Source organism: Cynocephalus volans, chromosome 9 (assembly GCF_027409185.1).
Source record: "Cynocephalus volans isolate mCynVol1 chromosome 9, mCynVol1.pri, whole genome shotgun sequence".
NCBI lineage: Eukaryota > Metazoa > Chordata > Mammalia > Dermoptera > Cynocephalidae > Cynocephalus > Cynocephalus volans.
This window is the reverse complement of record NC_084468.1, coordinates 4,492,501-4,513,631: the sequence shown is the minus strand read 5'-3', so window position 1 is coordinate 4,513,631 and position 21,131 is coordinate 4,492,501. Positions and strand designations below refer to the sequence as shown.

Sequence of the window (21,131 nt, the reverse complement as noted above, 5' to 3'; positions counted from 1 at the left end):
GTTCTGGAGGCCAGCAGTCCAAAATCAGTTTCACTGGGCCAAAATCAAGGTTTCTGCAGGGTTGTGCTGCTTCTGGAGTCTCTAGGGGGAATCCCTCCTCGCCTTCTCCAGTTCCTGGTGGCTGCCAGTGTTCCTTGGCTTGTGGCCACCTCACTCCAGTTTTAAGGGCAGCACCTTCGAACCTCTCTCTGCTCCATCTCTGTATCGCCTGCTCCATGTCTGCATGCACACACGTGTGAGAGTGTCAACTCTCCCTCCATCCCTCCCTTTTATAAGGATACATGTGATTGCATGTAGGGCCCCCCAGATAATCTTCACATCTAAACACTGGCAAAGTCCTTTTTTGCCCTAGAAGGTAGCAATTGCAGTTTTAAAGAATAGGACGTGGGTACCTTTTGGGGGGCAGTTTTCAGCCTCCCACCATGCCCGATAGGATGGATGGGCTCCATAGCGGTAGGAAAGGGCCCAGGAGGAGGCCTGGCCCTGGTTACAGTAGCTCAGCCCCTGCAGAAGTGTGGCTGAGCAGTCAGTGGGCAGGAGAAACAACACCCCAGCCTCTCTCCTCCCGCCCTCCAACCTTCTGCTACTGCCTCCCACGGGCAGAATCCACCCAGCCCGTGGAACAGGACCCGCCTTGATCTGGACAGCTAATGTGGGCTTTCCAGGCTAGTGTGGGCCCCACCGTTCCACACTCTTCCAGATTCCTGTGCCTCTCTTTCCCAGCTCTGATGGCAGTGTGTAATTATATATATTTGTGCTACTATTTGGTTGTTGTCTGCACCCTACACACATACTCGGGGTCATCTCCTTGAAGGCAGGGACTGTATCTGGTTATTATTATTATTATTGTTATTTTACCATTTTAGTCTCAACTACCTGGCTGAAAATATTTGTTGGATGGAGGGATGGAGTATTGGGTGGGGGGTGGACAGGATGGATGGATAGATGGAGGGATAGATGAGTAGATGGATGGGTGGATGGATGGATGGATGGATGGATGGATGGATGGATGGGTGGGTGGATGGATGGGTGGATGGATGGGAGGGTGGATGGGTGGGTGGATGGATGGATGGATGGATGGGTGGGTGGATGGATAGGTGGGTGGATGGATGGGTGGATGGATGGATGGAGGGGTGGGTGGATGGATGGATGGGTGTAGCATGGATGGATGGATAGATGGATGGGTGGAGCATGGATGGATGGATGGATGGATGGATGGGTGGGTGGATGGATGGTTGGATGGATGGATGGGTGGATAGATGGATGGGTGGATGGATGGATGAGTGGAGGTTGGATGGATGGATGGATGGGTGGAGCATGGATGGATGGATGGATGGATGGATGGATGGATGGATGGGGGAAGGATGGAAGGATGGATGGGTGGGTGGATGTGTGGGTGGATGGGTGGGTGGGTGGGTGGATGGGTGGATGGATGGGTAGATGGGTAGAGAGTGGATGGGTAGATGAATGAATGAACAACAAATTTCTGCCAATAGGGATCCCCCAGTCAGGGACCTCCAGTCAAGACTCCTGACTGGACCACGCTACAGCTCCCTTTGGGACTTGTCTCCTTGCCAATGTCTGGTCCCCGCTGACTGGTGTCCCTGTATTCCCTGGCCACATGGGCTGCATCTTTGTTCCCAGTGCCTTCCTTTGGGATAGCATGTCTCTGGGTATTAATAGCACTACTTAGCCTTCCTTGTAATTAGACTGAAGCACCGTCACAGAGACTATTTTCCTGCAGAAATTGGCTGCACTGCAGTTGCTCTTTAATTTATGGTGCCCTGAAAAATTAACGGAGCTGAAAGCTTGGTTATTTCCTTGGTTCTTTTCTGTGACTGTACGGAAGGAAAAAGGAGAGAAGAAAAGGCTTAGTTTCTGTTGTGAAAGGAATGAGGAATGTGAGGAAATTAATAACAATGACAGCAGGGCTTTAGTTTTGGGGGGCTTTATGGGTTTTCCAGGCTCTCTAATTTCCAAGAAGTGGGTGTGGTATGGTGGAACAATGCCAGCCTTTGATGCCAACAGGTGTGCATGTTTGGCAGGCACGTGCTGCAGAATGCTGGGTAACACACAGCCCCACACTCAGTGGCTGTGCAACAAGCATCGTTTCTTGTTCCCAGGTGTGTGGGTTGCCGGGGCTCTGCAGGCCCTGCTGGGATTGGCTGGACCTGGTTCCCGGCTGCTGGAGGGTTCAGGTCCCGCACACCTCTTTTCCTGGGAGCGTGTTCATCTCACGATGGGGGCAGGGTGAGGGGTGGCAGAGCCAATAGCAGTGCTAGTGAGTTGGCTTTGACCTGGAATACATCACATCTGCGCACATGCCATCGGCCAAAGCCAGTTACATGCCAAGCCCGCTGTCAACAGCGTGGGCACAAATACTCTGTTCACAAGGATTTACAGGTTTATACAAAACAAAATGCGCTCCTCTGTTTCCTTCCCTTCGGTCTTCCTCCCAGGAGCCTTCTCTCCCTCTAGCAACCATTCTCTCCGCCTACCCTGTTCCCTGCTTTTATTTCCTTCTTTTACTGCCTCATGATAAATCAGGGTGTTCCGAGGCTACCTTATTTGGAGCCTGGATAGGCTTCCTGGGCGAGAGCCTCCTAAGCTTTTCTTCCAAGCCTCAGCAAACTGCATTAGGCTCCTGGGATCAATAGGATGTGAGGGTCTGGCAGTCCCTCCCACACCAGCCGGGGAGCACTGGTGCAAGACTGACCAGCTCGGACCTTCGACCTGCTCACTGGCAGAGCCCTGAGCACGTCCTTCTAAGACATAGTCAGATTCACTTTTTATTTTATTTTGTTTTACTCTCTTCTGCTTCCCATCACTGTGAGAAATTGACCTGAGCCTGGGACTGCCTTCCAGAAACTTACAGGGGAGAGAAGGCACCTTTGGGTGGGCAATCAGGGAAGACTTTGTGAAGGCAGAATGTTCGAACAGAGGCTTAAATAATGGGTCAAACTACACGTTTACTTTTTAACACAACTTCAGACTAATAAAGATGATCACACAAGAAAGGAAAGAAAAAGAAGCCCACCCCATCCTCCAGTCCTAAGTAGAGCAGTGCTTGCATTTATCCATGTTAGAGAAGGTTAAAGGGCTGTCATGGCACTGGGGTGTGACACGGAAGGGGAGGACTCCCGGTGACATGGAGTGGGCAGAGGCGCAGGCTTCACCTTTCAGGCTGTGAGCGTCAGCAGGTGCACGGGCTGCCTGGCCAGGCTGCCAGCTTCAACATCACGTTTATAGCTCTGTCTGACCTCAGACTTCAGAACCAGGAAGGAATTGGACTCCTCTCAAGTAACAACAATTTTGTGAGCATTGAGAATCTTTCCCCACAGCGTTTGCTCCCGTTTGCTCTGACCATCTGCAGCTGCCAGGGCTCAGGACAGGAACAACACACCACTCTGAATATTTAAGCAGAAAGTGGATTTAGCATGAGGGATGAAGAGCTTTCTAAATTGCTGGGAGAGCTGGGGGGGGGGGCTTCCGGCCAGATCCCCAAGGATGCCCCCCAGAAGCCTGCGATGCTGACCACCAGTGGAGGTTCTACCTCTGCCCACAGGAAGGTGGAGCCAGGTGCCCGCTGGACTTCCCATGGTCAAGAATGTGTGGCTGGTGCAGCTGAAGCCACCACCGCCACAGCCCCCACTGCCTGGGAATATCCATGAAGCGAGCAATTGTACACTGGAATGCAGAGTCCAGCACTGCCTCCACCACAGCTACCTCTGCACCCTGCAGAGCTGAGGATGGACACTGGAGCATGTCCCCATGACCTTGCTGGCCAGTAAAAATGCCCAAGTGGACAGGCAAATGCCTCCCTTTCACTTTCGCCTTCCAAACTTCATGTGAATGCCTCCATCTGACCCAGAACTCTAGCTGCAAGGGAGTCCAACAACACTGGGTTTTAGTACTCCATCCTCTGCAGTACAAGGTGCCCTGGAGTGAGGGAGGAAAGGCAGGACGCTGAGCACATCCAGCTGCTGCTAGGACCCAGGGCAGAGTACAGCACCTCTAGTAACCATGTGAGCCCCCCGACATGTGAACCTGTGTGTGCACCTTCCCGAGGACCTCATCCTGCCCCTTTACCTTCACTTCCTACCTTGTTCTGACTCCTCATCATGTTTTCTTTCTGTCAGAGTGACAGTGTGTTCCAGCACACTTCTGCCACTCCTTTCTGAGATGTGCCAACTAGCGTAAGTAGATGACCCTTCCATGGGACGTCTCTGTGCAGCTCTCAGCAGTGGGCGACTGGGCTGTCCATCATATTTATTCTTGTTTACCGGCTGGCGTTTGTCTTTTATTAAGCAGAGATGTTCTATTTCTGCAGCAATTGATGGCAGATAGTAAAATCACCTCCCGTGAGAAGGAATTGGAAAGGCTTCATAAAGTTCCAGGGCTGGCATCATAAATGCAGTACATTGGTGGTGATGACAATGATAATGCCATCCATTACTGTGGAGGTTTTATTACCCAGCTGCCAGAAACTGGTGGCTACAGATTCATTTTTATTCACTATCGACTGTGGGTATGAGCAGTGCTCTCCCGATTTGCAGATGGTTAAATTGAGACATGAGGTGCAGGCGGCCTCAGATGACCCAGAGAAAGGAATAGAGATGATCAGTCATCTGGGGAGGGGGGCTCCTCAGCCACTGGTATAGTACTGTGAGCTCAGGTTTGCAAGTTGAGAATTGCTGCTGTAATTGAATGCTGTGTGACTTTGACTGACTTACTTGACCTCTCTGAGTTTCAGTTCTTTCATCTGTAAAGAGGGAAAGTTGCCCATCTTATGGGTGTGTTTGTGAGTCTGTATGTATGTGCTCGTGTGCATGTGTGTGTGAGCATGTGCATGTGTGTATGTGTGTGTGTACTCATGTGCATGGATGTTTGCATGTGTGTGTGAAATGAGGCAGCATTTGGCAAGCATAGCTCAGTGTCTGGCTCCATAAAAGGCTGCAGCCACTGCCAGTCTCACTCATGGAGGCCCAAACACAAAATTAAGTACCAGTGGCACCACAGATATTTACTGAGCACCTACTACATGGCAAGCCTAGCTCTGCATGCTTAATAAGGCAGATGAGTTCCTTGCCCCATGCAGCTGATGTTCTAGGGGATGAAAACTTTCTAAGAAAGTCCTGTTTTAATGTTCAAGGTGAAAGTTAAAGGTGATATCATGCACCCTAGAGCAGGTGTCAGCAAACAATGGTGTATTAGTCCGTTTTGTGTTGCTGTAACAGAAATACCTGAGACTGGGTAATTTATAAAGAAGAGAGGTTTATTCGATTTACGATTCTGGGACAGCTGCGTCTGGTGTGGGCCTCTGGCTGCCTCTACTCATAGCGGAAAAGTGTCAGGCAGCCGGTGGGTACAAGCAGATCACATGGCAAGAGGAAGCAAGAGAGAGAGAGAAGGTGACAGGGTCTTTTTAAGCAATGAGCTCTCACGGGAACTAATAGAGCAAGAACTCACTCATTACTCCCCCCACCCCCAGGGAGAGCATTAATCCATTCATGAGGGATCTGCTCCCATGACTCAATCAGTTTCCAACACTGCCACACTGGGGATCAAATTTCCACATGAGTTTTGGAGGGGACGACACATCCAAACTCCATCAATTGGCCAGCCACCTATTCTCGTACATGGAGTTTTATTGGCACACAGCCACGCCCACGTGTGTACGCTTGGTCTCTGTCTGCTTTCCTGCTCCAGAGGCAGAGATGAGTGTTTGCCATAGAGACCGCTGGGCCCACAAAGCCAAAACATTTCCTCTAGCCCTTTACAGAGCAAGTTTGCCAGCCCCTGCCCCAGAGTCTGTTCACTCACTCAACAACCGGCCATGTGCCCACAGCCATGGATCCTTGGGCTAGTTCTGGTGACCAAGAGTTGAGCAAGGCAGGGCGTGTCCATGGGCAGTGTGTGGTCTAGCAGAGGAGCGGGAAATTAAACTCCCAAGGCACAGAAGAAAGTAAGCAATGGCTGTGGGGTTCAGAGGGGGCAGGAGCTCCCCAATAACATATGCAAGGTGGGTGGGCCTGGGAAACTCCCCAAAGACGTGGTGCTGAGCTGGGGCTGGGAGGGCTTCAGAAGGTGGGTCTCTGTTATGGGCTGAATTGTGGCTCCTTCCCCCAATTCATATGTTGAAGTCCTAACCCCAGTACCTCAAAATGTGGCTTTATTTGGAGGTTGGGCCCTAAAGTTAACATGCAGTCATTAGGGTGGGCCCTAATCCAATATGACTGGTGTCTTTATAAGAAGAGGCGATCAAGACAGACAGGCACAGAGGGAGGAGGTGGCCGTCTGCAAGCCAAGGAGAGAGGCCTCAGAAGGAACCAGCCCTGCCAACACCTTGATCTTGGTATACTGGTCTCCAGGATTGTTTCTGTTGTCTAAGCCCCCTGGTCTGTGGTACTTTGTTATGGCAGCCCCAGCAAATGAATATAGCGTCCCATGAAGAGAGAACGGCCAGAACAAAAGCCCAGCAGTGGGGGGACCCATGCACGTTCTGGTATCGGGGTGCTTCCTCTCTGTGGCATATGTGACACACTACACCAGAGGGAGGCTGGGTGGAAAGGGGACCCTGGGGCAATCAGTTGGTGCCTTGAATGGCAGGCCAGGAGGTCTGGACTCTTACCTGCAGAGCCATAGACCGGGGTGAGGCTGCCCTGGAGGTCAGGAGCTCGCCAGGTGGAGGAGATGGGAGGAGGGATGGTCCAGGCAGAGGGAACAGCACGCACAAAGGCCTAGAGGTAAGAGAGCAAAAACGTGGGTTCCAATGACAGTGAATGGTTCAGTGTAGCTGGAGCCCAGGATGTGAGGACACTGGGGCAGGGGCACCATTCCAAATGGACAGGGCTGGGGAGCCACGGAGGGCTTAGCTGAACACAGACGCTCAACCTCTTTGTTGGAGTAAGAATATCTAGCAGTCATGGTGTTTCCTCCACGCAGGGGAGAGCAGCAGGCAGAGGCTTAACAAAGATGGCTCCTGAGCTCGTTTAAGACAGAAGGACATGATTTCAGTCTTATTGCCGGGGCCACAATGTGCTCACACAACCATCCAGAATGGCGGCCTTAAAGGCTTGCACTGATTGTCACAAGTGGAGCAGCCATCCCTGAAGTGGGGGGTCTTCTTCGAAGACACCTCAGACGGGGAAACATTTGCAAGGATGGTTCGGATATGCGAGCTCGTGTCTGCTTTTCTGCAGCTGCGGGGAAGAGGGTGGGAGTGTGTTGCTGAAACTTCACTCTAGGCAGTTGGGAATCCGGTTTTCAAGGCGAGCTCTGGAATCCCGTTCACCGTTGGCGAGGGCAAAACAGAGGTGCGGGAACACCAGAGTCCTGACATGGGGGGGAAGAGGACAGGAGGGGGCAGCCGGCCAGGACGCGCTCATCTCTGTCGCCCCCTCAGCAGCTTCCCGCCCAGGATGGTGGTTCTTCTGATTTCTCCTGTCACTTGTGCCCTGCGTGTGTAGCTGCGGGAGAGAGGTCCCGGTGTACCTGCAGGGCTTCTGAGTGTGAGCTGTTGTACACGCCTCACTGCGGCCGGAGAGCTCGCTCGCTTGTGGGTTTGGTATTTTCAGCATCACTACACGTGTCACACAGTGTTCGTCTCTGAATTCTCACAGCCCCATTGAGTCCAGCGGGGATCCATGTGGGCTGGGGCGGGGGTGCTGGTTTGTGAGAGGAGGGGAGGAGTTGGTCCATGTGACTTTGCTCTAGGTGAAGGAGATGGAAGGGAAGGGGCACCTCTCAGATTGTGGCTGGATGACCTGTGGGTAATGGGAGGGAGAGAGGCCATTTACTGAGACTGGAGAGGAGGAAGAGGAGGCGGGGAACACATGGAGGCTGGGGGTGGAGTGGGGCTGGGGACCAGAGCCAGCTCCTGTCGGTCCTGAGTGGGGGGTGTCAAGGACTTGGGCCATCAAGGCAGAAGTGGGGACCGAGCCCTTCTGGGGGAGAGCATCACAGAAGGGCATGTGAAGAGAGGCCCACAAAGGGGCCTGACACCAGGCCCTGGGCCCTGGCAACCTCGGGACCAGGAGAAACCCCAGGGAGTAGTGCCAGAGGCCCTCTATGTGCCCGCACTGTCGCAGGAGCTGGAGCTACAGCGGTGAACAAAACGGAGCAAAGCTGGCCCCCTCCACAGATGGGGCTTCTGGTCCCGGGGCCATCAGCACGGCTGCTGTGTGCACTGTGCAGACTGGGAGGACAGGGCCGCCGTACCCCGCGGTGAGAAGCTGGCTTGAGCCCTCCTCCCTTTCAAGGGCTGGTGATGGAAATTGTTCTCCTGAACCGGATCATTCCAGACACAGCCTGATCAAGGTAAGGGAAGGGACAGTTCAAATCACAGACGGTTCCAATCCAGGTTCTGACAGGGCACAGCCCCAGGCAAACCACTCCACCGCCATCAGATTGACAGACGCGCCCACTTCCCAGAGACATCAAAGGTGAGTGGCCAGGGGCGGGGCTCGCACGTACTACAGGCAGAACGGATCCTGCCCTTGAGGATATCCCTGCGAGAGTGACACTGACACTGATGTTGTCGGTTGAGTGCATAACATTGCAACCACTTTGCAGCAGTGCCTGGAATAATTCCACAACATCCCTTGAAAGCAGGAATCCAGATTCTGGCTTCAAAAAGTGGGGAAACAGCTTTGGAACTCATGCAAGGTCACACAGCTCTGTACAGTGGAATCTGATAGGAGCCAGGCCTGCTGGATCAGAAAGATCACCAGAATCAGACTCCTTTGAAATGTTGTGGCTGTGGGCATCATTTTGTAGGTGGGGAAACTGAGGCAAGGAAATGCCATAGTGGCCACTGAGAGGCAGAAACAGAGCTCCCCAGAGCCGGTCTTTGCCTCCCTGCCCAGCCCTCCTCTCCTCTTCTCTGCACAACCCGCCTTCCTCGGTCAGCCCCACCACCTCTGGGGTGCTGGAGAATGTGCCCGGCCCAGGCCCGTCTCTGCAGCAAAGCACATTGTGCGCGGAGTTTAGTTTGTGTAACACAGGACTTCATTGTGCGCAATGCTCTGAGGGTCCAAAGGCTCCCCTAGCACCATGTGGCTTTACTGTTTCCATAAGCCCCACCCACTGACAGGGGAAGCTGGCCAAATCCCACAAAATGACAAAATGAAAGGTGAACTGGGGACATCAGTTACAGAATCACCACACCCGTGTCTGTGCTTAGTCACCACTGAGAGGGCTGGGAATGAGACGTATGAAAATGTGGATGAGCACACGGAGCAAGAATGAAATGAAAAGGAGGGGCCAGGGACAGAGATGTCCCCTTTCCAAGACGGCAATGGGGAGATGTGTGTCGTGGATTCGCTGCATGTGTGGCACACACTAGACTTGACCCAAGTGATCCAGCCGAATTGTCCTGACCTGCCGAATGAGGACTGTCGTCCCATCCTACAGCTGAGGGACACTGAGGCTTGCCCAGGTCACCCGCTGCAGGCAGTGATTTGAGCCCAGGTCTGTCTAGCTCCCCAGTTGGAGGTCATGGTATCAGGTGTCCAGGCATTGCTGTTAGGAGATTGTCCTGGTCATTCAGGGGAGAGGGGAGAGGCCAGGCTGCCTCCAGCAGGGCCCTCTGCCATCCCACTCACCTCCCCCAGAGCGGACAGAGGACCTGCCCGTGAAGGAAGCTCGTGAGGCTTGAGGCTCTTCCCTGACTCCCACCCCTGGAAGATGAAGTCGGAGCTCTGCCCCGTCCTCCAGCACCAGGAGGCCAGCCTGCCTGTGACACTGGCCTTCACACTGCCTGAGGCCCAGCTGCACACGGGGCACCCCTGCTGCGGGGCCTCCACCTGGAACGGCTCCCCCTGCCTCCGCTGCAGACACCCCCTGCCCTCGGATGCTGGCTGAGGCCCAGGAGCAGTCGGTGTCCATGAAGAAGCAGGAACCTGTGCAGAGGGAAACTAACACAGGGAATTGCTCACCAAGGCATCAGAAGGGCTGGCTGGGCAAAAAAGGGGAGGCAGCTTTACGCGAGAACAGGCTGCGGGTGAAGGGGGCTGCGTGGCCAAGAGCTCTGTGGTCAAGGCGTGGCCCCCTCTGTGACCTCCAGCCTCTGCGTGTCCTGCCGGGCCCCACCCTGCTCCCCTATGTCTGATGAGAATCCAGCTGTCTCCTGGCTCACAGCTGACACCCCTATAACAAAAGACAGGTTAGCAAGAGAAAGGCATAACAATTGACGAGCGTTCGATACAAGTTTTAGGCAGCACAGGAGCCTTGGAAATGAAGATCCCAAGAGACAGGGAGGTCTGCAGATGGCACACTTAGTTTGGTGAAGAGCGGACAGTCGTGGGGAAGTGTAACCTAAGGGTCATAAACTGGTGGGGGCGGAAGAATGTCACATTCTTCTTGGCGTTCCTGTGTGACACCCCTCCCCTCCAGATATGGGGCAGGACACCTGTCATGTGAAGGTCTTCAGGGGAGAAGGTCAGAGAGTGACCTTCCTAGGCTTGTGACCTGCTACAGGGAAGAGGGAGAGGGGCAGGGAGGAGTGAGCTTCCCGCTTCTGTCATTCGCTCAGATGCCAAGGTGTCGTATTTGGGGCCGCATGTCCTGCACCCCATCTCCAGTTTTCTCACTTGGAGATTGGAGCTATTAAGTCCCCCTCCTGGCATGGTGGCGGTTGGTGCAGCACAGAGGGGTGCCCCAACGTAGACGCTTCCCCCCTCCCCCCAATCCCCGAGAGCTGGCTCCCCCTGCCCGAGCAGATATTGGGTCCCTCTCAGGACGGTCCCATCTGTGAAAGAGGATGCGGCCTCTCCCACAGGTGATCATGGGAGGAACAGTGTTAGGTCATGTCCTGTGTCCCTGGCAACTTCCACTTGGCATTTCCAAAACTCACCCTGCCTGATCAAGGTCTGTCCTCACCCGAGATCCCCAGGCCAGAGCCCTGGGCACAGACATGAGGACCAGGCCCCGTGCACTCCTCCCAGGACCTGTCCAGCTCCCTCAGCTGGTCTCTCCTCTTCCCTACTCAATGACTGCCCCTGGCTGCACCCAGGCCCGGCCTCCTTGGGGACTCCCTGCCTCCACTGCACAGCAGCTGGGTGAGCGCCCTAACATGCTGGCCTGCCTGCAGCCCTCCTGCACTGCACATCTCATTCAGCCTCAGTGGGTGGTTTCAGGCAGGGCTGGCTGTACAATTTGCAGGATTCTGCAAAATGAAAATTGTTTAAAAGTCAGGACAAATCCTTTCCCGTTCTTCTGTCGTCTCTCTCTCTTCACCTGTTGTGGTGTCTATATGAGCTATTTAACATCGGGCTCCATTGCACACACAGACACATGCAGGGCAATTGTAGACCTTCCTGGGCCCCAAGCCTGCCTCAGTTCACAGGGTGCTCACCCTGACCCTCCCTGGGCCTGGGCCCAGGACAGCAGGGGTCGCTGGGTGGAGACAGGAGCAAGAGAACCTGTCCCGGGAGCCTGCAGCAGGCAGGACCTCATGAGGGAACTGGGGCTCTCAGCCACAGCAGATCCTCTAGTGTCCCATCAGACTTCACTCACAACACTCAGAGTCAAAGTTCACATATTTAAGAAGTTCAGGTCGATGACTATAGAGCATTAAATCCTGAGTGTGGGGCACTTCTGAGCAAGGTCACGCGGGTGAGGCTGGCCCTGGATTCAGACCCCAGCCAGCTTGTGCAGAGCCTGCAGTGGACCCACTCCTACCAGGGGCCGCTGTTGTTTCCACTCTGACCCCCTCATTCCTGCAGCCTCTGCACGTGCTGATCCCTCCTCCTGGATGCCCTCTGTCCCCTTCTGCCCACCCCTCATGCAGGTATTGTAAAATGCCTCCTGGACTTCACGGCTCAGACACACCTCCTCTGGGAGGCCTCCTTGGATTTCACCCTGGAGAACCTTCTCTCCTGGCTCCTGCCAGCTGGCCTGGGGCAGAAATGGCTCTTTGTGGAGTCCTCACCTGACCTTCAGCCTCTCGGGGGATGGTCTGTCCCTGCCATGTGTGCGCAGGGCCTCTGTGTGTCTGTTGGATGAGACTGACTTCCCCTGGGAAGTTCATCCTAGCGGGAGATCGCTCTCTCAGAAGTAGCTGATGCCCTCTTCATGACCACTTTTGTTTTCTCTTTTTTCTGCCCTACAGCTCTATGTATCATCTGACCTGGGGAAGAAGTGGACGCTTCTGCAGGAGCGAGTGACCAAAGACCAGGTGTTCTGGTGAGAGCTCTCCCACCAGGCCTCGGGAGCCTGGCAAGAGCAAAGGCAGCTCCTCAGGGGGTCCCCACCTTCTGTCTCCATCCCCAGTCCCCTCCCTCCTCATGGCAGTATGGGACACGGTTACGTGTCCAGGGCCTGGCATCCCCTGTGACCAGGCTGTGCAGCTCTGTGCACGTGAGCTTCCCTGCCTTAGCCTCGGCTTCTTCCTGCCTGGGAAGAGGTACTTGTGTACAGAAGGCCCCTGGCACACAGTGGCCCACTGCTCCTCGCGTGCAGCCCAGTGAGTGACCCTGCTCTGCCCTGCTGGGTGCCAGTGAGTGGGGTAAGTACAGGGACATGCCCTTCACCCCACCTGCAGATGAGCCAAGCCCAGGCAAAGGGGGTGAAGGCAGGCGGGGTGGGGGCTCACATCCCAGGCAAAGGCCAAGCCTGAGGACTGTGGTGCTGGCTCATTTGTGGGATCTCATGAGAGCTTCTCAACAGCCTCTTGGGGCCACATTCTAGTCTCATGGCACTAAAGAGCAATGCTCCCATGCTCAAGAAGTGTTTGTGGGATGCAGAAAGCGAGGCTCCTGGAGAATGAGCATTTGCTGAGGTCCCAGGCAGCAGACGGGAGCTGGCCACCCACCCCTGCTGCGACCGCGATCCATTCTCCTGACTAAACTGCCTTTGAGATGTGCACAGCTCCGTGTGCGTTCCTCCCACCACACGAATCTTGTTTGTGCATGCTCATGCACATACGTGTGCACAGGCATATCCTTCCTTGTTCTTATCTCAACTACTACACGGGCTTCCTAGCCGGGGCACAGGCCTGTCCCCAGCAGAGGGTACTGTGCAACACCCCCCTTCCCCCTCCTCTCTGCATGTGTAACTTCATGCTAATTGTGCCAGGGGACTGCTTCCTGACTAGTCCCACAGGCTGAAGGGCAGTCCTTGCCTCTCCTCTGGAACACTGGCTCCTGATGTATGTGCCCTTTGCTCCTGGGGGGGAGTGATGGCCACTTCTCCACAGGCCACCCATGGGAGGGCCCAGTTCCTTCCTCAAAACCAGAGCACTGCCATCAATCACTGGCCTCACCACTGATGTCAGCTGTCAGGAGCAGGAGCTGCCCAGCCCAGGGACGTCTGGGCCCCCAGGCTCACAGGAGATGGCCAGCGGGGCGAGAGGGGGCATTTCTAAGCTGCTGGCCTAGAGAACTGGCCAAGCTCTGCAACACTGTGTCCAGTCCCAGGCCAGGCTGAGGCAGCATCCCAGCCTCACAGAGACCTCTCCAGCCAGGGAGTGAAACCAGCCCACAGATCCTGAAAGGGAGATTGGCGATAATCCAAACATGTTATTATCTCGGGAAAATCAAATTATTTCTTCCCCCAAGTTTCCCAAATTGCTCAGAGTTGTTATGCATGAGAGATAATCACACCAGACGCTTGGCCGTTCAGGGTCCCAGAGCCCCTCCTGGAATGTGGTGACAGCCTGGTGATGGGGTTCCCCCATTGTAAGTAGTGAATAATGCTGTTTTGACAGCATTTCTAAAGAGCTCTTTGTCCTTGAACTGACAGCGGAAATTGCAAAAGCCCCACGTTCTGTCTGAAGCTCAGACTCATTAACGTTTTGCAAAGCTACATGACAAGCGAGCTCATTAGGGTGGCCTTGCAGGGGGCGGGCACGGAGGCAGCACCCGGGTGCTCTGATACCTGCTGTGTGCTGGGCTCTTCCCTCAGTCTTCAGCGGCTCCACAGCAAAGCCGTACTAGTGGCCACCCACAGCTGCCATGTTTTGAACCCTGACCGCCCACCAGGCAGTGGGCTGAGGGTCTGAACGCATCGTCTTATGGAATCCCCACAGCAGCCTCTGGTGGTTTTCTCCTCATGTTACAGAGGGGGAAACTGAGGCTCGGGGAGACTTGGGTTCTTGTGTAGGTCATGCTGCCCCTGAGCTGCAGCCCTGGCTTTGGCTGGAGTCTGACTCCAGCTGGCGGTCAAGTTGTTGACCACTCTGCCATCTGCGCTTTACCAGGGTTTTGGTGTCTGCTTTCCCACTTGTGCCTGAGCTCACCCAATGCCTGCCCCAACTGTGGGGCACATGTGGGGCAGGGCCCCGTTGGTAGAAGGAGGAAGGGGGGGGTCATCCGCCACAGCCTTGGCTACGGTGCCTTTGAGGCTCATCAGAACCATTTGCTTTGGAGCGTCCTTCAGCACCAAAGAGGAGTGCAAACCAATTCCCCACATTCCAAAGTCCCCACTGTCTCCGAGGCTGCCTGCCCAGGGGGCAGCTCATGTGCCTGGTGTCTCTAAACAGGGTTCCTGGGCCTTCCCCAAGTACTGCATTTGGGGACCTCAACAAACAAGAAGGTATACAGGTCAACACTTGTCACTCCCTCCAGGGAGCTCAGCTCTACCTGAGGTGTTGTAAAGGCAGAGTCTCCCGTGGTCTTCAAAAACTCCTGATCAAGGGTCTCTCGGCCAGGGACCAGGCCTCACAACCACTATGCTCTTGTGTCTGTTCCAGAGCCTGCTCAGACACATGAGAAATGGCTATGGAATAGTGGTCAGAGCATGGGACCAAGGGAATGAGAATGGTGAATGAATGAATTTACGGAGAAGGTGAATGAATGGATGTGTGAACAAGTGAGTGAGTAAAGGAGTGGATGAGTGAGTGAGTGGGTGAATGAGTGAGTGAATGAGTGAATGAGTGAGTGAGTGAGTGAATGAATGAGTGAGTGAGTCAGTGAGTGAGTGAGTGTATGAGTGAGTGAGTCAGTGAGTGAGTGAGTGAGTGAATGAGTGAGTGAGTGAGTGAGTGAATGAGTGAGTGAGTGAGTGAGTGAGTGAGTGAGTGAATGAATGAGTGAATGAATGAGTGAATGAGTGAATGAGTGAGTGAGTGAATGAGTGAGTGAGTGAGTGAATGAATGAGTGAGTGAGTCAGTGAGTGAGTGAGTGAGTGAGTGAATGAGTGAGTGAGTGAATGAGTGAGTGAGTGAGTGAGTGAGTGGATGAGTGAGTGAGTGAATGAGTGAGTGAGTGAGTGGATGAGTGAGTGAATGAGTGAGTGAGTGAGTGAATGAGTGAGTGAATGAGTGGATGAGTTAGTGAGTGAATGAGTGAGTGAGTGAATGAGTGAGTGAGTGAATGAGTGAGTGAGTGAGTGAGTGAATGAGTGAGTGAGTGAGTGAGTGAGTGAGTGAGTGAATGAGTAAGTGTGTGAGTGAGCCAGCGAGCCAGGTGTCATACCCCACTTTACAAATGATGGATTGCCAGAGTAAAATTCTGTCTGCCAGGCTGAGGACCTCTTGTTAGAGGGAACAATGTCTGCCTTTATTCAGGAAAGAGAAATGTGTCAGGCAGGAGACCTCCCTTCCATGGAGCTTATAAATGGTCTATTCGCAAAAGCCTGAATCAACACTTCACCTTGAAGTGGAGAGCTCTTTACCTAGGGTCAGAGCGATTGATGCTGGTGCTCCAGAGTTTGCACTAGCAATGGACTTCAAGGGAATCCCCGCTGCCTCCCACCTCACCGCGTGTCTGCGGGAACCTGTGTCACTCATTCCTGCTTACGGATTTCTCCTGTCACCTGGCTCCACCTGGGACCACCTGGTGGACCTGGTCCATGGTGGAGGTGAAGCAAACAGGAGGGAGGCAGGTTGAGAAGGGCAGGGGGCCAGCTTGGGTTGGGGGACTGTCTGTGATGGTGGAGAGGCCATTGGAGACTAGGCATGTGCCAAAGTGGCTTCCTCATCCTGAAGCTCCATTTACTCTCGGGCAAAGTGTCATAAGAGGGGTTGGTCTGATAGACGGATAAGTGATTTTAAAGAACCGTATTGGCTGAAATGTACATGATAACAAATATGACCATGACTTCCTGGTCTTGCCAAGGAGAAGCCCAAGGCAGATGGAAGTGCTTGGGATGAAGAGCGTGGCAGGCAGAGAGCAGTCCAGTTGGCACACAGATAGCGTAAAATCTGGGGACAGTGCTGTCTGGGAAACTCTGGACCAGATCATCCCTAATTTTCTTCATTCATAAAAATATGCACTTTCCCTCGTGGGTGCCATGCACTGTGCTGGGCAGGTTCTGGGGTACAATGGGGACTGACCCCATCTCTGCCTCCCCCGGAGGACCAGCCCCTGGAGCTGTGACCCTAGGATGCATCTTCCATCTTGTTCTTCTGAGGCCTTCTTACAAGTGCTCCACAGGCAACCACAAGCCCCACCGGCTATCACACAGAGACCCTGTGGACTAGTGTTATTGTGCCACCTAAGGATGTGGAACCAGAGGCTCAGAGAGGTGATGTGACTGCTCAAGCTCCTGGGGTGAGGGGGTGACAGAGCTGAGCCCAGTCTGGAGCCCCTCTCTCAAGTCAGGCTCCTCCTTGGTGGCCCACACGAGCCCCAACTGCACACACTCAGGAGGCGGGATGCATAGCTGTTTTGTCACGGCATGCTCAGTGCCAGCAGAGCTGGATAACTGTGCATCGGAGCAGATGGGCTCACATGGGTGCAGGTGCTTTGTAAACTGCTGTAAGTGGCACTGTTGAGGTCATGGCAAGTGTCCACTTAAGTCCCCCTGTGTGACAGGTAGTCACCAGCCAAGATTTGCCATGTGGCCGATACCCACTCAGCCTGATTACATGAGAGATGGATGGGGTGGACAGCCCGCACCCATCTCTGTCTCCCAGGAAGCCAGAGAACACAGGTCTAGGGACAGCCCAGGCTGCAGCAGGACAGAGCATCCGGCCAGAGGTCCACCTCATGACCCTCAAGGTCACACCCATCTGTCCCTAGGTGAACCTGTCCAAGAGCCTGGCATTAAATGCCACCTACAGTCCAGACATGTGTGTCCAATGGCTGAGTGGTTGCCTGATAGAAACTTCTGGTCCCACCAATCTGCTCCTCACCCCTCAATCTCCTGCTGCTCAGGTCAAATGCCTTGAAGGAATGGATGAAGAAATAAATGTATTAATGAATCCCTAAGAATTCTGTGACAAAAGACAAATCCCTCAACTGTCTTAGCCTCAGCTTTTTTTATTTGTAAAATGTAGATGAAAATTTCACCTCCTAGTCCTGTGATGGAAAAGAGGAAATGATTATAAAGTGCTTAGTTCAATGTCCAGCACATAGTAGGTGTTCAAAGAACAGCTCTTCCTTTCACCTCCTTCCCTTTCTCTTTGTCTCATTTGTTCACTCAAAAGCACTTGATAGACACCTATTATGTGCCGTGTACACATTCTCTATGGTCAGAAGGACTGTAGCCTCCCAATGAACCAGTTTCTGCCCACTCCTGGGGCAGAAAGGATGAGAAAGGGCCTCATCCCATCCCTGCCTGTGTTCCCTGCCTGTGTGGTGAGATGCTGCCCAGTAAGAGACTGTGCCTCCTGAACCCTAATGTGACCAATTGGTGTGGCTTTTTGCCAACCTGGGTTCTAAAGAATTTGAGCCTGGGACAATTGTTCACAGACCTTTTCCAGACTGTGAGACTACTGACAGCAGGAATCTGTTGAGTGCATCTTTGGATTTCCAGTCCCAGCTCAGGTCTGGCACATAGCAGGTGCTCAGTAAATGAGTGAATGGATGCATGCACACATGGATGGATGGATGGTGGGTGGTTGGATGGATGGTGGGTGGATGGTGGAAGGACGGATGGCAGATGTATGTATGTATGGGTGGGTGGATGGATCGATGGATAGGTGAGTGGATGGTGGATAGGTGGGTGGATGGGTGGATGGATGGATGGATGGGTGGGTGGGTGGATGGATGGATGGATGGGTGGGTGGGTGGATGGTGGGTGGGTGGATGGTGGATGGGTGGATGGTGGATGGGTGGGTGGATGGGTGGGTGGGTGGGTGGATGGATGGATGGATGGATGGATGTGTGGGTGGGTGGATGGGTGGATGGATAGGTGGGTGGATGGTGGATGGGTAGGTAGATGGATGGATGGATGGATGGAGGGATGGATGGATGGATGGATGGGTGGATGGATGGAAGGATGGATGGATGGATGGATGGATGGATGGATGGTGGATGGTGGATGGATGGGTGGGTGGATGGTGGATGGATGGGTGGATGGATGGATGGATGGATGTGTGGGTGGGTGGATGGGTGGATGGATAGGTGGGTGGATGGTGGATGGGTAGGTAGATGGATGGATGGATGGATGGATGGATGGATGGATGGATGGATGGTGGATGGTGGATGGATGGATGGATGGATGGATGGATGGATGGATGGTGGATGGTGGATGGATGGGTGGGTGGATGGTGGATGGATGGGTGGATGGATGGATGGATGGATGGATGTGTGGGTGGGTGGATGGGTGGATGGATAGGTGGTTGGATGGTGGATGGGTAGGTAGATGGATGGATGGATGGATGGATGGTGGATGGTGGATAGGTGGGTGGATGGTGGATGGATAGGTGGGTGGATGGTGGATGGTTAGGTGGGTGGATGGTGGATGGATGGAAGGATGGATGGATGGATGGATGGATTGTGGATGGTGGATAGATGGGTGGGTGAATGGTGGATGGATGGGTGGATGGATTGTTGGGTGGGTGGGTGGATGGTGGATGGGTGGGTGGATGGATGGATGGGTGGGTGGGTGGATGGTGGATGGGTGGGTGGATGGATGGATGGATGGGTGGGTGGATGGTAGATGGGTGGGTGGATGGATGGATGGATGGATGGGTGGGTGGGTTGGTGGGTGGGTGGATGGATGGATGGGTGGATGGGTGGTGGATGGGTAGGTGGATGGCTGATGGAAGAATGGATAGACAGGTGGATGGTGGACAGGTCAGGTAGTTATGTTGTTATGGCCTCCTGCTAGCCTGTGTTTCCTACAAGGCAGAGGCTGTGTCTTGTTCATCTCTGAGTCCTCAGCCCTTGGCCAGTAGTGAGTACTCTGCAGATTTCTATTGAGCATGCACAGTAGGTTGACATGGACATAGCCTAGGACAGGTGGCATTCAGCACAGTGAATGGGGCTCCAGTGGTGGGTAGCACTGGAGTGAATGGGTGGTTGGTGAATTTCCCTCGTTGGTGAGGATTTCAGACTTGTTAACCCTGAGCATCAGTCCTTGCCCTGTTGTTACTGGCTCTGGAGTGCTGAGAGTGGAGGTGCTGCATAAATCGAAGGCAGAGTTGGTGCCACTGTAATATGGGAACAGCCAGATGAGCGTGTCCAAGAGGGTAAAGGGGGTTTCCACCTCTGGCCAGCCCCATGTGTGGTGAACATGATCCTCACATACATTCTTGGGAAGTGGAGCCTATGAGAGGCAGGGGTGAGCTTGGGACAGAGAGGCAGGGGAGATGTAGGTCCCAGCTGAGACCCCCAACTGATTGGCAGGGCAGCTGAGACACCGACCCTCCCCACCCACTGTTCCTTGGCAGCATCATTTCCATGTACTGCACTATGCACAGCCACAAAGGTGACCCGTGTGATGAAGGGATGTTGATTTGGGAATGGCAGGGCTTGCATTGCAGATCTTTGTTCTGTTAGCTGTATGACCTTGGATATGTGTTTTCACCTCTCTGGGCCTTGGTTTCCTCATCTGTAAAATGGGTGTAACCAAACCACTTGGGGTTATTCTGCACTAAGCGAGCTGGGGCAACCAGAGCCCCTGGGCTGTTGCCTTCACCTGAGTACCTCCCACTAAACTAGCTATTGAATGGTCCAGGCATGGGCTGTGTGTGGTACAGACTCCAGGGACCTGCCCCTGCCCCCAGGAGGCAAGCTCTTCTCCCTCCCTCTTTGTTTCTCTCTCTCCCACACGTTAAGGAGGAGCTGTCTGGGAGGGTAGAAGGTGACTCCAGCCCACAGGGCAGGGAGAGGGGAGCTGAGTCAGTAGGGGAGGGGCTCTGGTGGGTAGAGACAGAGCAGGAGCACGGCCACCGGCCTCAGCCACTCAGTCTCATTTATTTCCATCCCCGCAGCCTGGGGCGGGCCTGGCACATAATAGGTCCCACTTAGCTCTTGGAGACATCTGTGGAACTTGTCCAGGTGGTAGGATTGCCCCTCCCCTGTTTCCATCACTGCTTCTCTAAAACTGGGACCACCTGCTACTTGAAGGCAGGGTCACCAGGGCACAGGCCTCTGGATTGGTGGCTGGTGGCACTGGGAGGAGGATTGGCCACACACAGGGCAGTGTGCAGGGTCTGAGAAGATCATGAGTTTCGGGGTCAGGCAGACCTGGGCAGGAGCCTTGGGCAAGTCTCAGATCATCCTGGCCTCGGTGGGCCACCTGCAACATGCCAGTGGGGTGCTTGCCTGGCAACACATGGCCCAAGCCAGCCTGGTGCAAACTGTTGAGTGAGGTGGTGGGAGGTGGCTCCTTTCACCAGAGCCTTCACCCCATGGAAGGACTCAGGCAAGTCCCTGGGGGAGCCTTTGGGGGGGGTCAACGTGGGGAGTGGAATCTTCCTGAGGGCACACATGATTGGTGGTGAGGCCAGTGAGCAATAGGGTGCAGGGCCCAGGCAATGGCTTGACTTGGATGCCCACCAGAGTCCCTGTCAGCCACTTATAGCTGTGTGACTTCAGGCAAGTCACTTTGCTCCTCGAGCCTCAGTTTCCTCATTTGCAAAATTAGAGTGGTGGTCCCAGGCCTGCCTGCCCCCTGAGATCATTTCAGTGATCAAAACAACAAAAAAACCCAACAGCAACACGACGTGAGAGTCTTTTGTGAAGCAGAGGGTCTTCTATAAACAGTGCTAGGAAGGGCAGAGGGCCGCCCAGAACCCCCTGGGCTCCCTCAAAGAAGAAGCAAGGGCTATGTCTTCCCCCAGGGTCAGGGGACTCTCATGTGTCCTCTGGACCACAGAGCAAGAGTGGCCTCAGATGTGGGGTGGGGGAGCTGAGGTGGAAGGGCATGGCGACTCCTTCCTGACACCAACCGGGGCTGTTCTCTTCCAGGGCTGTGTCTGGGGTGGATGCTGACCCAGATTTGGTCCACGTGGAAG

General features: G+C 54.2%; 1 protein-coding gene across 3 annotated transcripts in view; it reads left to right on the top strand.

Moving 5' to 3' along the window:
• Positions 1 to 21,131, top strand: part of SORCS2 (sortilin related VPS10 domain containing receptor 2) — a 502,479-nt gene that overhangs the window by 403,745 nt on the left and 77,603 nt on the right. For all 3 annotated transcript variants that reach the window (XM_063107926.1, XM_063107927.1, XM_063107929.1), the window contains 2 exons: positions 12,113 to 12,186; positions 21,085 to 21,131. The exon at positions 21,085 to 21,131 is cut by the window's right edge and continues 18 nt beyond it. In XM_063107926.1, the coding sequence (XP_062963996.1) occupies positions 12,113 to 12,186; positions 21,085 to 21,131 (121 nt within the window). The remainder of the gene's footprint in view (positions 1 to 12,112; positions 12,187 to 21,084) is intronic.